General features: G+C 48.1%; 1 protein-coding gene across 7 annotated transcripts in view; it reads left to right on the top strand.

The window, feature by feature from the left end:
• The window catches only part of macrod2 (mono-ADP ribosylhydrolase 2), a 497,711-nt gene that overhangs the window by 430,370 nt on the left and 47,341 nt on the right, over positions 1-20,000 (top strand). For all 7 annotated transcript variants that reach the window (XR_006023267.1, XR_006023266.1, XM_042065451.1 and 4 more), the window contains exon 9: positions 10,896-10,977. Coding sequence is in view for 5 of the 7 variants with exons in the window: in XM_042065451.1 (XP_041921385.1) it covers positions 10,896-10,977 (82 nt within the window). In the remaining 2 variants the exon portion in view is untranslated. The remainder of the gene's footprint in view (positions 1-10,895; positions 10,978-20,000) is intronic.

Raw genomic sequence — 20,000 nt, 5'->3', positions numbered from 1 at the left:
AAAGCAAAACAAAGCAAAAGCTGCGCTGAATGAACACTGTGAAACGTCACATCAAGAAGAATCGCTGCTCACCGAAGTTCACACAGCACACTCACTCTTGTTAACCACAGTCTGAACAACAGTCTGTTAGATATTATAAAAGTTAGTCACTCATACCTTCAACTTGTTTCTTTTTTGACTGCGTCTGAGTCCATGCCGCTGACACTCTTTGCCGCTTATGAAACGCAATGTGCACCGTTTTTAAAAAAACGCGGCCACTTTTCCACTTTGAGTTTAATTTTTCTCAATTCGATGTGCTCAGGGCGCCTCTGCAAACCGCGAGGCGCACAAAACACGAGGCGCTCTGGGCACATAAGCAGCGCAAATAACGCTTACTGCCAATACGAAACAACTTTAAAAAAGGCGCACCTCACCGCAAAAGCCGCGTTCTGTCTGATCGCCGCCTACGGCATCAGGAAGAGTGTGGGTGATGTCTAATCAGGGGAAACCTCAGCATTAACTCTTGTCCGTCTTTTTGGATACCTTCCTCACCTACTCAGATCTTCTCGTCTTCTTGTTACTCGTTTCTTTTTCTGCACACTGTCCTCACCGCCCTCTGTCTCTGTACTGTGTCTGAGTCCGTGTAAGGCACAGTAAGTCATCAGACGCCACAGCTGCAGGCCGCGCAGCGACACGAGGCTTTTACTGGCTTTATCGCGCCGCCACATCAGGCGGTCCCCACGGGGTGTCCATGCTCCGCTCAGCTCTGTATCACACACACACACACACACACACACACACACACACACACACACCTCAGCGTCTGAGATCCCGGCTAGTGGTCGCCTGAGGGCATCATCAGGGTCCTGTGTGTTAGCACCCCCCGGAGATCAGTGGCAGTGGCAGCAGTGGTGACACAGAAGCCCTGTGGTCCTGAGGCGGAGGCTCAGCAGGCGTCGTGACTGATGACGATGGGTTGGATACATTATTGATTAAGAAATGGACTTAAGGCTTCCTCTTATTCCTTGTTCTTTTTTATTATCCGTCATACTGTATCCGCCATATTTTTTTTCTCTCTCTCTCTCTCTCTCTCTCTCTCTCTCTCTCTCTCTCTCTCTCTCTCTCTCTCTCTCTCTCTCTCTCCTCTCCCTCTCCCGCTCTCTGTCACTGACTTCTTGTTGAACCCACTTGCCTTGAGGTTTTTGAGAGTTTGAGTGAGAGTTTGAGTGTGTATGTGTTTGTGTGTGTGTGTGGGTGGGTGTATGGGTGTTCGTGTGGGTGTTCCTGTGTGTGTGGCTGTTGTCTCATTGGCAACCCTGTTCCCTACTGTGTTTGCACAGTAGGTAGCTAGATCACTGAGTCCTAAACACTCACTCTCAGCTCTCAGCTGTACATTAGCATCCACACACACAAACACACACACACACACACACGCACGCACGCACGCACGCACACGCTCACACACCCTCACACGCCCTCATCCATCAGCTGCCTGTCTCAGCCGTAATCATTTCCATCATGGTGGAGTGCGGGTCCTGTCTAATCAGGGAAGACCTCAGCATTGACTCATGACGGTCTCATCAGGCTCAGCTGCAGTGGAAAAAAAACGCTTCATAGTGAAGGCAAGCACATTTAATCTTCCTTCATGTGTATGCATGTTTACCTTCGTGGTTATTTATCCATGATGGAACTAAAGCTTTGGGATCACAGGATGAGGTGTGTGTGTGTGTGTGTGTGTGTGTGTGTGACTAAATACCAGTGTGTTGTGTGCATAAGTGTGTGGTTTGCATATGTGTGCAACTGTGCATATGTGTGTGTGTGTGTGTGTGTGTGTGTGTGTGTGTGTGTGTGTGTTAGTGTGTGTGTGTGTGTGTGTGTGTGTGTGTGTGTGTGTGTGTTTGTTTGTTTGTGACTAAATACCAGCACACTCCAGCTCCTTCCAGCTCATTTCTGGGTGAGTGAGAGGGCTGCTGGTTGCACCCTGATCCTGGCACAGCGTCTGCATCACTCATGCAGTATTGATGCCCTGCTCGTGTCACTGGCACCCCCACTCAGGGCAAGATGGAGAGTATGCCCACGCTACCCAGTGGCTCGCCAGTCAGACTTGCTGAGCTTAGCTCATTACCCCTCTCACTCTCTGACGCTACCGCACAGCACTACGCTCCATAATCATCTTCCTATTATCAGAGAGATACTCACTCACTCGCATGCTCGCTCTCTCTCTCTCTCTCTCTCTCTCTCTCTCTCTCTCTCTCTCTCTCTCTCTCTCTCTCTCTCTCTCTCTCTCTCTCTCTTTTATTTTGTGCTTCTGCCTTTGTATATATCTTGCTCATGTTGATTGATTGATGAAGTTTGTTGCTTTTTGTAATAAAGTATCAATTTAAAATCTCAAATTTCTCTCAAAAACACTCCCTCTTCCTGTTCTTTTGTCTCTCGCTCTCTTTCTCTCTTCTCTTCTCACTCATCATCTTTCTCCCTCTCCCTCTTTCTCTTCTCTTCTCTATCTCTTCTTCTTGTCTTCTCTCTAGACTTTCTCTGTCTCTCGCTCTCTTTCTCTCTTCTCCCCTCACTCATCCTCTTTCTCCCTCTCTTTCTTTTCTCTTCTCTTCTCTTTTCTCCTTTTCTCCTTTTCTCTCTTCCTCTTTCTCTGTCTCTCATATCTTCCTCTATCTCTTCCTCTCTTCCACTTCTCTCATTTTCCCTCTATCTTCCTCTTCCTCACTTCTCTCTCCTCACATCTCCACTCCTTCTTTGTCTCTTTAACACCCACACACACCCCTCGGCCATCACCCTCCGCCCCATGGTGTGGGAGGTACCCAGGCTTTTCATCATTGTAATTACTCCCTTACACTACATCCTGACGATTCACTCCTCGGGATCAATATGCTATTGGTTACATGTTCACATTACTCTGATACATGCCCCCATGACATTATCTTAATGCTCTCATGGTGCACGTTTCATCGATAGTCCCCACGACAGAGGAGCCGATAGGGGCCTCCCAGTAACACTCACGCCTGACACAAACGCTTAAACCACACACCTCTTTTGGACCAGCAATTATTTAATTTTTGTTTAAGCCGATGAGATATTAATGGCGCATCGGGAGCAGAGAAAGGGTGATTTTGTGCCATTTTGTGTCCTCCATTTTGTGCCCCTTTATTCCAATTACATGCCATTGGATTGCATTTTACTTGTAAGACGCGGTGGAGTCGATAGGAGAATTTGTCATTAACCGAGAACCCCTGCATTAGCACGCCTTGTGTGATTCTTGTGACTCCGTCTTGTCTTCTTCTAAAAGCATCTCTAATGCCCTGGTGCTGTTTGAACAGTACACACAGCAAGGCTTTTGGAAAAACAGCTTATGTTTAGTTGGCTAATTCAGTACGGCAACTTTAAATATTGTGAAGAGAATCCAATCTCCATTTCCATACAGATAGATGAGCTCTTATCCCTGGGTGCCTGGCTGCATATAATTGAAGAGTACTGCCGTTGTTGTTTTTGTTGTCTGTTTATTACTATTATTATTTTCCCTAATCTATATGGAATTAACTAGGCTTTGCACCATTTACAATGTTAACACATCTATTTAGTCACACTTTGCTAAGCATCCATGGGGGAAGAGAGTACATTTGCATCCTCCAACGCTCATCTCTCGTTAGCGCTGTTCATAATCGCTCCCGGACTTGTGGGCGCATGAGTCTGTCTCTCCCAGTCCGCTGCTACATGCATCGCTCAGGCACTTCAGTTTGGAGAAGGGAGAAATCTCTGGATGTTCTCCCCTCTCACGTTTTTAATTTTATTTATTTTTTCCTGTTTTTCACTGATGTGTGCTTCCTTAAAGGATTTTTCCAGCCACTGCTTTGATGTATAGATCCCAGCGTTTTGTTCAAAGGGCTGACCTTTCCTGCCTCCTCACCCTGCAGCCACCCCTCCTCTGTCTCTGAAATGATAATTCTGCACCAGGGCCAAGCAGTCTCCCTGGACCTCCACTCCAACCCCCACCGCCTCACCTCTTCTCCTCCTCCACCTCCTCCACCTTCCTGCTGCCTCCCAGCAGACTGGGTCAATCAATGAATCAATGTCAAACTGACGAGTCAACCAGAGATTCACCTCACCACTCAACCGGCTGTCAAATGTGCCCTCGTCCATAAGTTCTTCTTCACGCAGCCAATGAGCTGCTAGCGGCCAGTCGGACACGGTTAGCGCGTCTTCACGCATCCAATAGGCTGCGAGCACCCAGTCAGACACGGCACACAGGGAAGTGAGCCTGCTGTTGATCTTCAATGCCGAAGGTGTGAGCAAGTAGATACACTTCTCACACACACACACACACACACACACACAGGCACATAAATACACACAGGTGCAGGCACATAAACACACACACACACCTACACTCTCTCTTACACTCTGAGGGGAATAACTCAATTAAGTATGGTCTCTGCAGAAGATGGATTTTCGTTTCCTTGACAGGGCGAAATAATCAGGTTTTAGCTATTATTGTGCACGTTTCCTGAAGTTTGGAATGGAAGGAGAAGAGATTACTCAACATTCCTCTCCACACCTGAGAGAGATAGAGTGTGCGTGCGTGCGTGCGTGCGTGCGTGCGTGCGTGCGTGCGTGTGTGTGTGAGAGGGTGCAAACTCGCATGCTAATGATAGGCAAATTTAACCCGAGGGCACCAAGGTTCACTCAGGAATATTAAACTCCTCTGGGTTCTTTCATTGGACCCTGCGCCTGTAACCATGGCTTGGCTCATCATTGCAGGGGAGGCCTTAGCCAAGGTTATACTGAGGGGAACGCGTGGGTTTGTTAATCACCCCTCAGCCTGGACCTTACGTTGGGATGCAAAGCTTTGGATAATTTGTCTGAAATGTCCGGTGCTGAATGTAATTTTCTCCCCTACTGATCAGGGCTCCCCCAGAACATCAATCTTCATACATCAACCTCAGTTCTATATCATCATTACCGATCCTATTATAGCTGTCTTCATATAGGCTCCTTTTCATTGTATATAATATTATAGTGTAGTAGTATTCTCCCTGCAGTCATTGCATATAGTATTATAGTGTAGTAGTACTCTCCCTGCAGTCATTGCATATAGTATTATAGTGTAGTAGTATACTCCCTGCAGTCTTTTATTTGTCCAGTTCATACTGTGAACTTCTTGATGTTTGTTTGTTTGTTTGTGTGTGTGTGTGTGAGAGAGAGAGAGAGAGAGAGAGAGAGCATATGTGGTTGTGTACATACACAAATGTATCATCTTTCCAACATTGTTTATGTGCATTCTCACATCATTACCATCTTCTCTCTCTCTCTCTCTCTCTCTCTCTCTCTCTCTCTCTGTGTGTGGCTAGTCTGTTCCGTCGGCTGCCAGGCCTCTTTAATTAGTGTCCATTCATGCGCTGTATGGCTCAGGTGTGTGTAATTACACTGCTAATAAGGGCTGGAAACTCTTCCCCTGTCCTTTGCCCCCCCCCCCCCCCCCCCCCTCTTTCCCCGCTCCAGGCCTCCGCAGCTAACCGCTAACACACACACACACACACACACACACACACACATGCATGCTAACATACACTTCCCCTCTGTGTCCCTTCCAGCCCTTCTCTTTACCAGGGCCAGCGACCTACCCGAACCCCTGACCCCGGCGTGATCGATCCCCTTTGACCCTGCTGGTCAATGAGAACTACTGCTCGCCTCTCCAGAGCCCGACTGTCTCGCATTGATTAAGTGGATTTTTTTTTTTTTTTAAACACGGCCCCCAAATGCATGCTTTCATTTGGTCCTTAATGAAACCCCCCTCTTGCGTTAACCCCTCTGGTGACTCTGAGTAGATTGGGAACGAATATCCTTTATCTGCCCTCGTGCTCCGTGGCAATTGGATCCGTGACCTCGGCATTCCAGGTGCCCTTCACTCTCGGTTGACTTCTAGGATCGGCTGATCGTATCCACAAGCCGTCGTCAGTGCAGTAGGCGCTACACATAACTTGGTCGCTATCCTCGATATCAGTCATATGGTGCTGCTCAACAGTCCTGTGGCTGGATCTTTAAACGTATCCAGGTGGTATCTGTCCTGCTTAGACAGAAAAACAGTAAAAAGTGTAGAAAAAGAGGGAAAAAAATTAGCATGCGGGCAACGAGTCCCTTATATTACCAGTGACGGCAACAAGACGGCAACACCAGTAACAAAGTGCGCGTGCAAACCTGGCCCATCTGATATTTCTGGCAGTGCCCTCGGTGTAATTACGAGCCTGGGTGCCCGTAGATGACAGATCATCTGTTAGCGGCTGGTGGGGAATGCGCCATGGCACCTGGTGGGGGCTCAGTCACTGGCGCTGGCCCGGGGATGCGCTCCCACTGCCAGCCATCCCACACAAGCCCAGGCCCTGCTGTCTTGTCAACCCAACCCACTCCACCTCCACCTCCACCTCCACCACCAGAGGCTCCACTTCATCCCTCTCCTTCAAGCTTTCTGAGTAAAAAAAAAAAGAATGAATTAAAAAATGTGGAAAAAAAAGAAGCATGCCATCATCATCATCGCCTCCCAAATGGCGTGCGAACATGTTTTAGCACGGTGACGGCTGGTCAGGGGCGAACTGCCTGCACATTAGGCACATTAATTACTTCCTGTCCTAGATGGATCCCCGGCACATTAGCGCTGCTGTGGAGGTAGAGGCGCAGCGTGAGGGTGCCAAACGGGTTCTGAAAGACGTGGACGCTGGCGTTTTTGACATCTTCGTGGGGCCTGGGCATTATGTGTGCGAGGTGGAAAAAGTAGAGCTTGTCAGACGCTCAGAGAAGTAGGGGAGGGGAGGCAGGGGGAGAGGGGAGGTTTTTAATTGTCCTGTTGTGCTGGAAGACACAGTGAATAATTCCCCGCTCATGAGCTCCGCATCACGCCAGCCAGCCAGCCTCCCAGCCACCCGGTCGGCCCCTTTTGCCTCCCACTTCAGAAATGGGCCTTTTGTCCTGGACGTTATTGTGTGAGCGCACGTTTCCAGGCAGTCCTTCCTCACCCCCACCCCACTGCTCCGCACCCCCACCCCAACCGCACCCCACTGGCGAGCAGGGACCCAATCATCTCGCTCCCTCCCCTTGGCAATGGCCCTTCAATCAGAGATGAGTAATGGCAGCGCAGGGCCTCCATGCAGCGATCCCAGCTTTCTAATTACTCTTTCATTAACTCTCTCAACCTTGGCTCCCGCACGCTTCTACACTGGCTGTGGTTTGCCGTTTGCAGCAGGAGCTCCCCCCCTCCCTCCCTCTCTCTCTCTCTCTCTGTCTCTCTCTCCGTCTCCCTCTCGCTCTTTCTCTCTCTCTCTCTCGGCACAGGGGTCCAGCAGCTCTTTATCAGTGGCCAGTTCCCAGCATACCTTTATAAGCGCTATCTAACAAGCCCAGTGTCTCTGTGTGAACAGCACACGGGGCCCCTGTTTAAAGACCTGTAAATAAAATCACTGGACAAAGATGACGCCCCTCAGTAAAGAGTAGCACCGCTCGCTGTACATCCACACAGGGCTCGGTGGAAATGAGTTGCCACTGAAATTTAAAGTGCAGCATTTGAAGGGGGTGGAGGGACTGTATGGAGAGTTTTAATCCTGTATCTGTAATATGCCATGACGCGTCAGGGTTCTAAGCGCTCGGCTCAGGGGTTTCACATCAGACTTTTTTACGTTGCTGTCACAGAATTTCTTAGCTTAATCTTGCAGTATTTAATCACTTGTAAAGGCAGAAATCATCACACTTTTGATGCAGCGTGCGTAAACATTGATCTGCCGTGACAAAATAAACAGGAAGTCTGTAAGTGTGTGTTTAATGGGCTATACTATGCATGGCACCAGGGAGACACTGATCGATGACTACCTCTCTACCACACTGGCATCAGAGGAGTCACTGTTTACATGTTAAAAACATGAACTCAAATTCAAATGGGAATGGCCTCTACTTGCTGTTATCTTCAAGTCAGTTTTTATTTAGTGTGTAGTGTCTGAAAATGCATGCAAATTTAATCATGTCCCGTCTAATAATTAATTTCATTTTCTAAATATTACCAGCAGATATACTGTTATGTACATTTCCATTATATATCCATTACTGGACCTGGGCCCAAGTGGAAAAACACAGAATGTGTGGAAAAAAATAAAAACTGTAAAGGGAATTAACGTTCCTTTCCTGCACGTCTCCCTCTCCAAGCCCCTCCTCCTCCCTCGTCCCCGTGCCTCTGTGCCAGGTGTGGTGGAGACTGTGGTGTTGGGGTGAGTGTGGGCCCTGTGAGCCCAGCTCCTCCTCACCTCCCCTCTCATGCAGCGCACTACACCGCACCGCACCGCACCGCACCGCACACCCCAGGAGTCCGCCTGTCCTTTAATGATCTACATAAAAGCAGAACAAATCCCAGCACGACACTTCAGATGTGTGTTGGTGTGTGTATGTGTGTGTGTGTGCATGTGTCTGCGTTCTGTGTGTGTGTGTTAATGTGTATTTATCTGTGCCTGTATCTCCTTTTATGCACACCTTTTCAGTGCACTGTTTGAGTATGTCTGTGTGTTTGTGTGTCACCCATCTATCTCCCTTTGTGCACGTCTTTTCTGTGTGCTTGTCTCTGTCAGTGTCTGTGTGTGTGTGTGTGTTTTCACATGAAGGAGAAGGTGGGCTGCGCTGGGACGGGGGTGCTGCCTTTGTGTTTGTGTTTGTGTTTGTGCAGCGTCTGTGTGACTCCACGTGAAACGTAAACACCTGATCTCAGTGGGCTCTCCTTGTTAAGTAGGGGGATTATAAGGACATAAAAAAAAAAACAGCAGCAGCACAGAGTGTGTGTGTGTGTGAATCTCCCAGGGCCCAGCTGCTGTCCTGCTCTTGTCTGGGTGGGACTTGCAGGTGAAGCAGCACAGCGCAGCGTAGCGCCAGCTTATCCCTCCCTCCCCCCATCTGTCCCCCCAGCCTGTGGCCACTCCTGCCGGCCTCAAAGCCAGTGGCTCACTTCTCCACAAGCCCCAAGAGGAGATACGTGTTTTACCAACAAAGACCTGGCTGCTTCAACATCATACACACACACACACACACACACACAAACACACAAACATGCATATGCACACACACATACACGCACACACACGCGCACATGCACACATACAGTATATGCACACACACACACACACACACACACACACACAGAACTCTTCTGGGGACGTTTACAAAAATAAAAATGTTGCCACTCGCCAATCACCCCCTGACATTTTGCTCCAAAGGGCAGGTTATAAACTATTAATGGACAGCGGTCTGCTCGGACGGACCCTGAAGGCAGACATGCCTCCCTGACAGAAAAAAAAAAAAAAAAAAAAAGAAAGAAAGTCCTCATGTGGCGCCATGGTGGCAACTGAGATTGCGAGACTGTGAGGGGGCCAAAGCTTTCCCCAGAGAACACAGCGCTTCTCAGCTGCATCCATCGAGTAGCACCTCCTCCTCTTCCTCTGCCTGCCTCCTCTACCATTAGGGACAATGGGGAGGCCATTGCATGGCCATGTTGGAATATTGCAATAGTCAGTGGAGCGATTATCTGACCTCCCCACTGTGTGACATATCATCCTCAGCAGGGGGAGCTGGTATACCTAGGGCAGTGTGCAGAAATAGAGGAGGATGGAGAGAAAGAGAGAGAGATAGAGAGAGAGAGAGAGAGAGACAGAGAGACTGAAAAGAGCAGGGCTGGAGTGCTAGCTTATACTTGCTGTGTGTTTGGTTTGTTTACCTGTCAGTTCAAATCTGTCTTTCCTCCCAGTGAACAGCGCGTTTGCATGGGGTTGATTTGGTGAAATGATAGACAATGTTACATCCAACTTCTGAATGCTCCGAGAAAATGGGACATCTGTGCTTTGTTAATAAGTCAGAAAGAAGCAAACCCAAATGGCTGTCTTTTCCATTGGATGAGCCAGCTGCATTTCGAGGGTGGGCGTGCATGTGCATGTGCATTGTGTTTCAAAAAGCCACAGAGGAATCCACAAAGAGGAATAGAGTGAGTGAGTGAGCGAGAGAGAAAGAAAGAGAGCGAGAAAAAAGAGAGATTGAGGGAGGGAGAGATAGAGAGGCCCGGGAATAGTTGCTTTTATCACTCTCTTCTCCACACAGAGATGTCAAAGGTGAAACCTGCAACTGATTCCTGTGGCCCTCGAGTCTACACAGGAGATTCCGTTTCTCTCTGAACTGCTACGTGGTGATGCCATCTGTAAAAGTCTTCACAGGAGATGGGAGTTGGGGAGGAGGAGGAGGAGGAGGAGGGGGGGGGCGGTGCGGTGGAAGGGTTGACTTGATGTGGCGTGGGTGGTCCCGAACAAGGAATCGACTAATTGGTTTACTTATCTGCGCTTATGGTATGTTTTCCCATGATGCTGTTAAGCAGTGAAAGCACTCAAGTGCATCTCTCTTGAACTAGCTAATGAAGCAGCTCAAACAGGTGACATATCTTAATGTGGTGTTTGGGGCAGTGTGCTTTGTGGACACTTCCACGTTGGGTGGGTTTGTTTGGAGACGAGACCTCCAAGGCCAAAATGCGGAAAATAGTAATGTGTCAGTGATTAATGTCTTTTCCATCAGTGGAAATCACAAATGAACAGGTGTTCAAGTGAATGTCATGGATATGAAAGCTGCTATTCTATTTCGTTTGAAATCTCAATCGTGTGCATGAAGGTTGATTCTGAAAAGCACAGAGCGAACTTACAGAAACTGCTGCTAATACCATTAGCTTCTGCAGGATGAATTAATGGTGCCTGAGACGGTGGTTTTGAATGTCAAAATCAATTGACTTTGGGGTTATATCCTGAATGCCTTTTTTTATTCACTGAAGGAAGTGAGCTGTTTTAATTATGAAAATCCCTCTCAAGCTCTCTCTCTCTCTCTCTCTGCTTCTTCTCATTGCGCAGGTGGACCGTGTCATATTCTGTGTCTTCCTGGAAATGGATTACAAGATCTACAAAGAGAAGATGGCGGAGTTCTTCTCACAAGGTAATGTGCCTTATCCCCCCTGAATTCTGATTCTCTAAACCGCTGTGTTGCCTCCTTGGTCTCCTGAGGTGAACTGCTTCCTCGAGTCAGATTGGTACGTGGAAGTCATGAAGATGTGGGCGTGTGAGGTCACTGTAAGGTCAACCCCAGAAGCCCCTTCACCACACTGTGCCTGTCACCTCCACACATCATGCCTTAGTGCTTATCTTACTTCCTAACAAGTTCGCAAGTTCACATTTTTTGATGGCACAGACAAACTGTGTATTGTGTTCTGCAGCGGAAATTATTAAAACATATTTTGCTTGTTTGTTTGTTTGTTTGTCAGTGACCTACTTAAGGATCTCATCATCCATCTGTCACACTGCCTGGGCTGTTTTTACACACACAAGTGTTGGTGGATAAAAAAAAAAAAAATCCATTTCCCCTCTCACACTCCTTGCGATTCAGCACTTGTACCTGAAAAGCTGTGAAGTCGCGAGTGTGTGAATGTCGCCTCACTAAATCAGTGCTTTTCTCACCGCGTATAAATTACGCAGTCAAGCGCGCAGAGTCCACCTGCAGGCCAGCGGTGAACTCCGAGTTAACCCAGAAGCTGCCATGTCGTCCCAGATAGAGGGACCTCCGTGTAGCTCCTACTGTACCTGCCTCTCCTCGGGGACACACAGGGGGCCCGATCTTATTCTGAAGACCAGATGTTCTCATTCTGCTTTCGTACGCCCCGTGGCGACGGCTACCAGGCCTGTCTCCGCCCTCACCGAGGCTGGGATTAGTGCACTGTCATTCAGTGGAGTGATTTGTGTGGGGTGTAACTGGGGCCGCCTGTGAAAGTGACCGACCGGCGCACGGTTGGCTCCCTGGGCTATCTCAGAGGGCCTGTTCTCGTTTCAGTGGTGTCGCAGGGTGATTTAGATCCAGGTGGGGCTGTGGAACAGTGTTACACTAGTGTTATGGGATGCACAGTGTTGTAAAGGGCACTCCTCAGCAGACCTACAACCACCCCCCCCCCCCACACACACACACACACATATACACACACATCCCTAGCCCTCCTAGACATTAACACCCACCCCCCCATTCCCAAAAATAAACACATGAAGAGTGCCCTTTAAAACACATTACAGTTACATTACAGTGTAACTTTACATGTACAACACATTACAGTTACATTACAGTGTAACTTTACAACACATTACAGTTACATTACAGTGTTGTAAAGGGCACTCCTCATCTCCTCAGCAGACCCCATCCCCAACCAGTCGTTTCTGACACCAAACACCAAACAGCAGTGTACCAAACACCAAACAGCAGTGTAGAGCTGTGTAGAGCTGTGTAGAACTGTGTAGAACTGTGTAGAACAGTGTAGCTGTGTAGAGCAGTGTAGAACAGTGTAGAGCATTGTAGCTGTGTAGAACAGTGTATCTGTGTAGAGCAGTGTAGAGCATTGTAGCTGTGCTAAAGTGCAGCTGAGCTGCAGGAGACTTCCATTATCCTCTGTCTCCTCTCCTGTCCCTGCTGTGTCCCCCGGCGGGACGCCACATGCCCAATGCACAGGGCCTGTTTTCCCTTGGTCCCCTAGCTTTTGATTTGTCTCCCACACTTACTCACATGCACATAATATTCATATATTAAATATATAGAGCACACAAGCTGATGTTGTCATACACAGGCATGCATGCAAGAACATACATGTACTCACTCATCTAGAGGATCATGAATGCATACAGACATTTGCTTACACACACACACACAAACACACACACACACACACACACACAGACACTAATATACTCTGCTATATAAGCTGTCTGCGGTGTCTGTACACACACAAACAAACACACACACAGAGATGCATAATCCCTCAGGGCCTGGCTGTGTACTGTGTTTACTCGATAGCCTCTAATTAAAAAGCTTGGCCTTGTGCTCTCAGCAGTCAATATGCATACACTGACACATCAGGTGATGCAGTGTGTTAAAGACCCCTCCATCAGCGTGCACACAATTCACAACGTCTGCACTGAAACCAGAAAGTTTTGCTCCAAGAACAACAACAAAAATATTTAAAAAAAATTATATAGAGGCTAAAATAATTCTGCCATCCACAATAGACATTAAACCAGTTAGTTCTTTACATTCAGTCTTAGAAGTTTTGAGAAATAATCTTAAAGGTGTGAGAGTGCAGGTGGGCATGAATTATTATGAGGTGTGTTTTGTAATTAGGAGGCGAGCTCTAGGAGGGCACCGGTGGGGTGCGGGGGTGGCAGCACGCTGGTGGTGGCAGATACGCTGGCATTAATTGTGATCTTCGACCTTCAGTGTCAAGGCCGTTCATTTCATTTTCTCCTGGGTCATTTAAGATGGTTAAGTGTGTGTGTGCGTTTGTGTGCCTTTTTGTGCGCGTTTCTGTGTGTGTGTGTGTGTGTGTGTGTGTATGTGTGTATGCATGCATTTGTGTGTCTGTGTGTGTGTGTTTGCTTGTGTGTATCACTGTGTGTGTGTGATAATGCATGCATTTGTGTGTCTGTGTGTGTGTGTGTTGGCGCGTTGATTAATGTTATTCATAAGTCTTGTTACAGTGGCTGCAGACTGCAAGAGATGTGTTGGCATTCCGCTTCACACCTGCGGCAGCAGTGCTTCACAAGACACTTACGTCCCACACACACATTCACACATACACACACACACACACACACACACATTCACACATTTATATACACATACACGCACACACACACACACACATTTATATACGCACACATACGCACACATTAATAAACACATACACACGCACACATACTGTACACACACATTTACACACACACAAACACACACACATTTACACACACACACACACACACACACACACACACTCCTTTCTCTATGAGACAACAAAGCACTTACCTGCTCTTTTATTACTGCTATTGAAATGATATGGAACGCAGGAGCAGTTGTCTCTTGTGCACTTGGTTAATATTTTTGGTTGTTAAAACAGCCCCATTTCACACACGGTTAAACTTTTCATTATGGCCATGGCCATTTTTCCTCTATATTACACCTTTGATTAGAATGTAGAAGAGTTAACGTTTAAGAGGAGTGTGTGTGTGTGTGTGTGTGTGGTAGATGGGCTGGTTAACACACCCAAGGTTTCTCTATGGAGGGATCTCTGAGAGTGATTGGGGGCTAAATCAAAAGAGGGATAGTACCCCCCCCCCCCCCCCCTCTCTCCCTTCCTCTCCTCTCCCCCTCGGTGTTGTTTCAGAGGGACACAATGTGACTGAATTAGCTTGGCTGGGGTCCTTGGCGGCGCCTGCAGCAAATGTGTGAAAATAACAGGGTCTGGACGGCTCTCCCCCTAACCCTTCATCATCGGCACCGCTGGGAACAGTCAGGCAGGAAGAAGCAGTGCGGCTACACACTCACAGCTAGCCTTAGCTCACAGGCTCTCTCTTTCTCTCTTGCACTCTTTTATTCTCTCATTCTATCCCTCTCTTGCTCTGACTTTCTCTCTCTCTCTCTCTCTCATTTCCCATTGTCTCATTTTATTCCTATCTCTGGCTCTGACTCCCTCTCTCTCTCCCTCTCTCTTTCTCATTCTATCCCCCTCTTTGCTACTGACTTCCTCTCTCTCTTACTCTCTCTTTCTCTCATTCTATCCCTCTCTCTCATTCTATCCCTCTCTCTTGCTCTGACTTTCTCTATCATGCACAGTATCTCTATTCTTCCTTTCTTGTTCTCTTTCCTCTGGTTTCCCTCCAGCCCCTCAATCCCGTCTCAATCCCGTCTCGTTGCTTCAACTCCCATTCCATCACTCCAGCACTTCTCAACTGACACCACTGAGTCATGGGCAATCTTAATTTCTATTCAAGCAACACACACACACACACACACACGCACTTCTCTCACTCTCTCTCCACCATAAGGTTGTAGAGTTCTGCTAAAGCATTTGAGTTGGGTGCATGCAAGTTGCATCAGATAGATCAGTAGGGAAGGATAGTCAGGGAACATTAACAATAACAGAACAATAGTAATAACCACCATGTCTCTCTCTCTCCCTCTACATCTCCCCCCCTCTCTCTCCCTCTCAATCTCCCCCCTTTCTCTCCTTCCCTCTCCATCTCCCTCTCTCTCTCCCTCTCAATCTCCCCCCTTTCTCTCTCTCCCTCTCCATCTCCTGGGCTCCTCTCAGTATATGGTGTAAGGTCTGCTTTAGTTGACTGATGTTTGAGCACAGGATGGTGCACACAGTAGTTTTTTTCTCTTTGCCACACAGATCATGAACAATGTCTAGTCAGTGGATCCTAGTGCAAATCCTTTTGAGTAATATTTACTCTCTATGTGTGGATACATGTCTCTGTGAGTGTGTGTGTGTGTGTGTGTGTTTTCTCTGCATAAGGCATATCATGATTTGTTTGGAAGAAGTAAACAGTGCATTTGCATACAGGAAATAGTTTTATTACAGCCCCCTACCCCACCCCCTGCCCCCTAAAGTGTCACTATGAAAAAGTGAAGTGTGTTCTCTGGAGCGTGCAAGCAGTATATTGTGACGGCCTAGATTACATTTTTATCCGTACACATCACTTTGTATTTGGGTATATATGTGCTAGCAAACATTTGAGTGGCAATATAAGTGCACTTTTGTGTGTGCATGTTTGTACGTTTGTGTGTGAGTGTGTGTATGTGATTGTGTGTGTGTGTGTGTCTGTGTGTCTGTGCATGTTTGTACGTTGTGCATGTGTGTGTGTGTGTTTGCCTGTGTGCACGTGTGTGTGTGTGTGTGTGTGTGTGTGTGTGCATGTTAGTATCCGTGTGTGTGTGTTCGTTCAACCTTCCGGATCAGTTATGGAGCCTCTCCTCCTCTGTGCTGGCAGTGCTATCGTATAGTTTTGGGACGAGAGGAGAGGAGCGCAAAGGTTTTTAAAGATCCGTCAGCTCTTTCATGAACACAGCATCACTCCTGTCAACACTGGTTAGCACACTGCCGATCCCACAGATGCACATACGCAACCCCACTGAGGTATTCAATTTTGTCAGAGGATGAGGAATGCCCCCCCCCCCCCTCCAAATATAAAGATAGCGTGTTTAAAGGACACATCCAAGGCATGTAAAATATTTATTCCAACCAATGCCATGATTGGCATAACATACCATAGAACCAGTGTAGTTGAGATTCCTCTCCTGATATAAAGCAATTATGTGAGCCCATCCATCAGGTTAGAGATCTGATAGAATTCTGATGTGATTTATAAGTCTATTGCTCAGCCGGTGTCAGAGGTGTGCCCAAAAAAAGCCCTTTGTGTGTCACGGCCGGGGAAATGGATTCTTCACGAGCTGTACTATACATTAACGTGCCGGCCGTGGCTGACCACAAGCTGAGCCCTGTCACTCGGATTTGCTCCAGCTTGCCCCAGCGCTGACAGCATTAATGTGCTGGAACAAAGACAGACCCTCAACCACAGACTCTCTCTCTCTCTCTCTTTCTCTCTCTCTCATTCACTCATTCTCTCTCTCTCTCTTATTCTCTCCCTCTCATTCACTCACTCACTCTCTCTTATTCGCTCTCTATTAGTCCCTCTCTCTTATTCTGTCTCTCATTTTCTCTTTTTCTCTTCTTTTCTGTTTGTCTCCTTTTTTACCCTCCTTCCTCCTCCCTCCATCTCTCCTTCCCTCTCTCTCTCCCTCTCTTTCTCGGTAGATACAGTGCCTTTCTTATTGCTGTTCCCTTCCATGGCTCCTCCATGCTTGATGAAGGGATGGTAGGGAGACCTCCTGCTGGTGTAATGGAAGCCCTCCACTGCCAGTGTTTGTGTTATGGAAAGCCTGTAATTTGTGACTGTTGGGATTCGTCATAAAGGGACTCCCTCTCCTCTCTCTCTCTCTTTCTATCCCACTCTCTCTCTCTCTCTCTCTCTCTCTCTCTCTCACTCTCTTTACTCTTTTGTTCTCCATCGCTCCCTGTGAGATGTGTGTAGGGGAGAGCTCCATCCGGTGTTGGAAATGAAGTGTTTGCTGGCCTCGCAGATCGCCATGGAGATGGATGGACAATGCTCCTTGATGTGTTATCATGAAATGCAGGTGGTCCGAGGCTGCCTCTCCCTCCCTACTGCGGTCACTATTCCCAGGCACCGCGTGGGAGCGACCATCACAATGGCCCCCCCAGACTATTTGTGAGGGACCCAGGTGGAATCCAGAATTATAGAGCAGCACAAAAGCCTCACACAGCTTGATGCACTTTAGAAACAGAACAGAATATGAACAGACTCAAAACTTTTGACTTATTGACTTCATTTACAACTCACTTTCCAACTGTAGTACCACCTTGTCTTCTTGTTACTGTGTGGGAATATAATATACAATGTGCCTGGAGATGGATGTGTTGCCCACAGTCCACCATCTGATACTCCTGTCTTAGAGTGTGTGTGTGTGTGTGTGTGTGTGTGCGTGCGTGCGTGCGTGCGTGCGTGCGTGCGTGTGTGGGGCGCCGCCACTTTTTGAAAGTCTGATTTACTCACAGCTGTCCCTTACTCACACCTCCTCTCCTCTCCTCTCCTCTCCTCTCCACACCTCTCCCCTCCTCTCCTCTCCTCCCCTCCCCTCTCCTCTCCTCTCCCCTCCTCTGCTCTCCTCTCCTCTCCACACCTCTCCTCTCCCCTCCTCTGCTCTCCTCTCCTCTCCACACCTCTCCTCTCCCCTCCTCTGCTCTCCTCTCCTCTCCTCCCCTCTCCTCTCCTCTGCTCTCCTCTCCTCCCCTCTCCTCCTCTCCTCTCCTCTCCACACCTCTCCTCTCCCCTCCTCTGCTCTCCTCTCCTCTCCTCCCCTCTCCTCTCGTCTGCTCTCCTCTCCTCCCCTCTCCTCCTCTCCTCTCCTCTCCACACCTCTCCTCTTCTCTCCTCTCCTCTGCTCTCCTCTCCCCTTCTCTCTTCTCCCCTCCTCTCCTCTCCTCTCCACACCTCTCCCCTTCTCTCTTCTCCCCTCCTCTCCTCTCCTCTCCACACCTCTCCTCTCCTCTCCTCTCCACACCTCTCCTCTTCTCTCCTCTCCTCTGCTCTCCTCTCCCCTTCTCTCCCCTCTCCTCCTCTCCTCTCCTCTCCACACCTCTCCTCTTCTCTCCTCTCCCCTTCTCTCTTCTCCCCTCCTCTCCTCTGCTCTCCTCTCCTCTTCTCTCCTCTCCTCTCCTCTGCTCTCCTCTCCCCTTCTCTCCTCTCCCCTCCTCTCCACTCCTCTCCTCTGTTCTCCTCTGTTCTCTTCTTTTCATTTGAACAGGAGAGAGAATAAAAGTCTTGGCCTGGTTTCTCTTTCTCTTTTCATTATTTCATCTGTCCTTTCTTCCCTCAGAGAGACTTGAGATTAGTCCACGTTGCTCTTTTATTGACTGTTAGACAAAGGGAGGGTTGGTGTTGGTGGGGTTGGTGGTGTTTCCCCTTCACCCGGGTTGCTTTGCTCCTCTCCAGAAGAGATGACAAGAGCATTTCATCAAAGGGCTCCAGTAGCTGCCGGCTGTGTGCGCTGCTCAGAGCCAGTAGTGACTGCCTCCTCTGCCACCACCAGCGCCACTGCTGAGGCTGGCACATCTCTACGGAGAGAAGCATGCTGTGGGCACTGCCCTTCCTCCTCCTCCTCCTCCTCCTCCTCCTCCTTTTCTCTCTTTTTTCTGCTTTTACTTTGTCTCTTGTTCTCCGCTTCCGTTGTCTTTTCTCAGGGCACTCTGTCTGCGTGAGTTCTGTTATGCTTCTATAACCCACCACCCCCTTACTCACACACACTCACACACACACACACTCACACATACACACACATACACACATACACACACACATACACACACATACACACTCACACACACACACACACACACAGACACACACACACACAATCTCACATGCACACACACACACACACACACACACACACACACACACACACACACACACAAACTCACACTCACTCTCTCTCACACACATACACACATAAATACATATACACACTCCTTCCTCATCTCCTCCATGCTTCCCCCTCTGGCGGACTACTAAGCACTTAGATGCCCCCCCCACACACACACACACACACACACACACACACACACACTTACAGTACTTTTCCCTCTTTTAAAATCAAACTTCAAGTGACTTGTCTGGAGAAAAAAGACTAGCTGTAGTTTTTGGTTTGGGGCGTTCGTCATGGCTCATTGGCAAAGGAACGCGCCTGGAATCGAACTCCTTGTGCAATTTTTTAGAGGGGCATGGAGTGTGGGGGGGGGGGGGGGGGGGGGTAATTACTCAGCCAGAGCAAAAGCTGCAGCAGGAGTTGGGGTAACTAATGGATGGGTGTCTGATTTCTGCATGCTCCCACTGGGGCAAAAGCAGGCACGGAATGGGACAGACTGACATGAATGCAGGGCATATATCTGTGTGTGTGTGTGTGTGTGTGTGCGTGTGTGTGTACGTGTATAAACGTGTGGATGTCTCTGTGTGAGTCTGAGCTGGGACATATTTAGCTGACTGGCGTGTGACGAGCATGATGAAGAGTTTTATGCCCCCCCTATCCCCATCTACACACACACACACACACACACACACACACACACACACACACACACCCTTTAGCATTGCACATCCCCTGAGACAAATCCATCACGTTAACTGACTGTTTTAACTTTGCCTCAAACTTGAGCTCCCGCTACAGTAATATCGTAAACGTGCTAATTACCAACCATTTCGTTTGAAAATTCTAAAACAACAATGTTTTTTAATACTTCAAAATAACATTTGCTAAATGAACCTTACATTTTTCAGTAGCCATAGGTGTGTAGATTTGAACAAAATCTAGTTTGGTTCTTACCGGGGCTTTTACTGCCTGAAATATCCGATTTTGTTTAACACGCTCGGAGTTTAGTGCTGGGCTGGTGGGTGCCTATTTCCAACCTTTCTCACTGCACATCAACGGTCAGCCCGAGAATTCTCGTCGTCGCAATTCAAAATTCCACTGTAGCTCCAAGCGAATTTATACACGCAGCCTTACAACACTGTTTA

This window comes from Alosa sapidissima, chromosome 16 (genome assembly GCF_018492685.1).
Source record: "Alosa sapidissima isolate fAloSap1 chromosome 16, fAloSap1.pri, whole genome shotgun sequence".
In the NCBI taxonomy this organism is placed as follows: domain Eukaryota; kingdom Metazoa; phylum Chordata; class Actinopteri; order Clupeiformes; family Clupeidae; genus Alosa; species Alosa sapidissima.
Note: the sequence above shows the minus strand (reverse complement) of the source record. Positions and strands in the feature narration are given on the sequence as shown.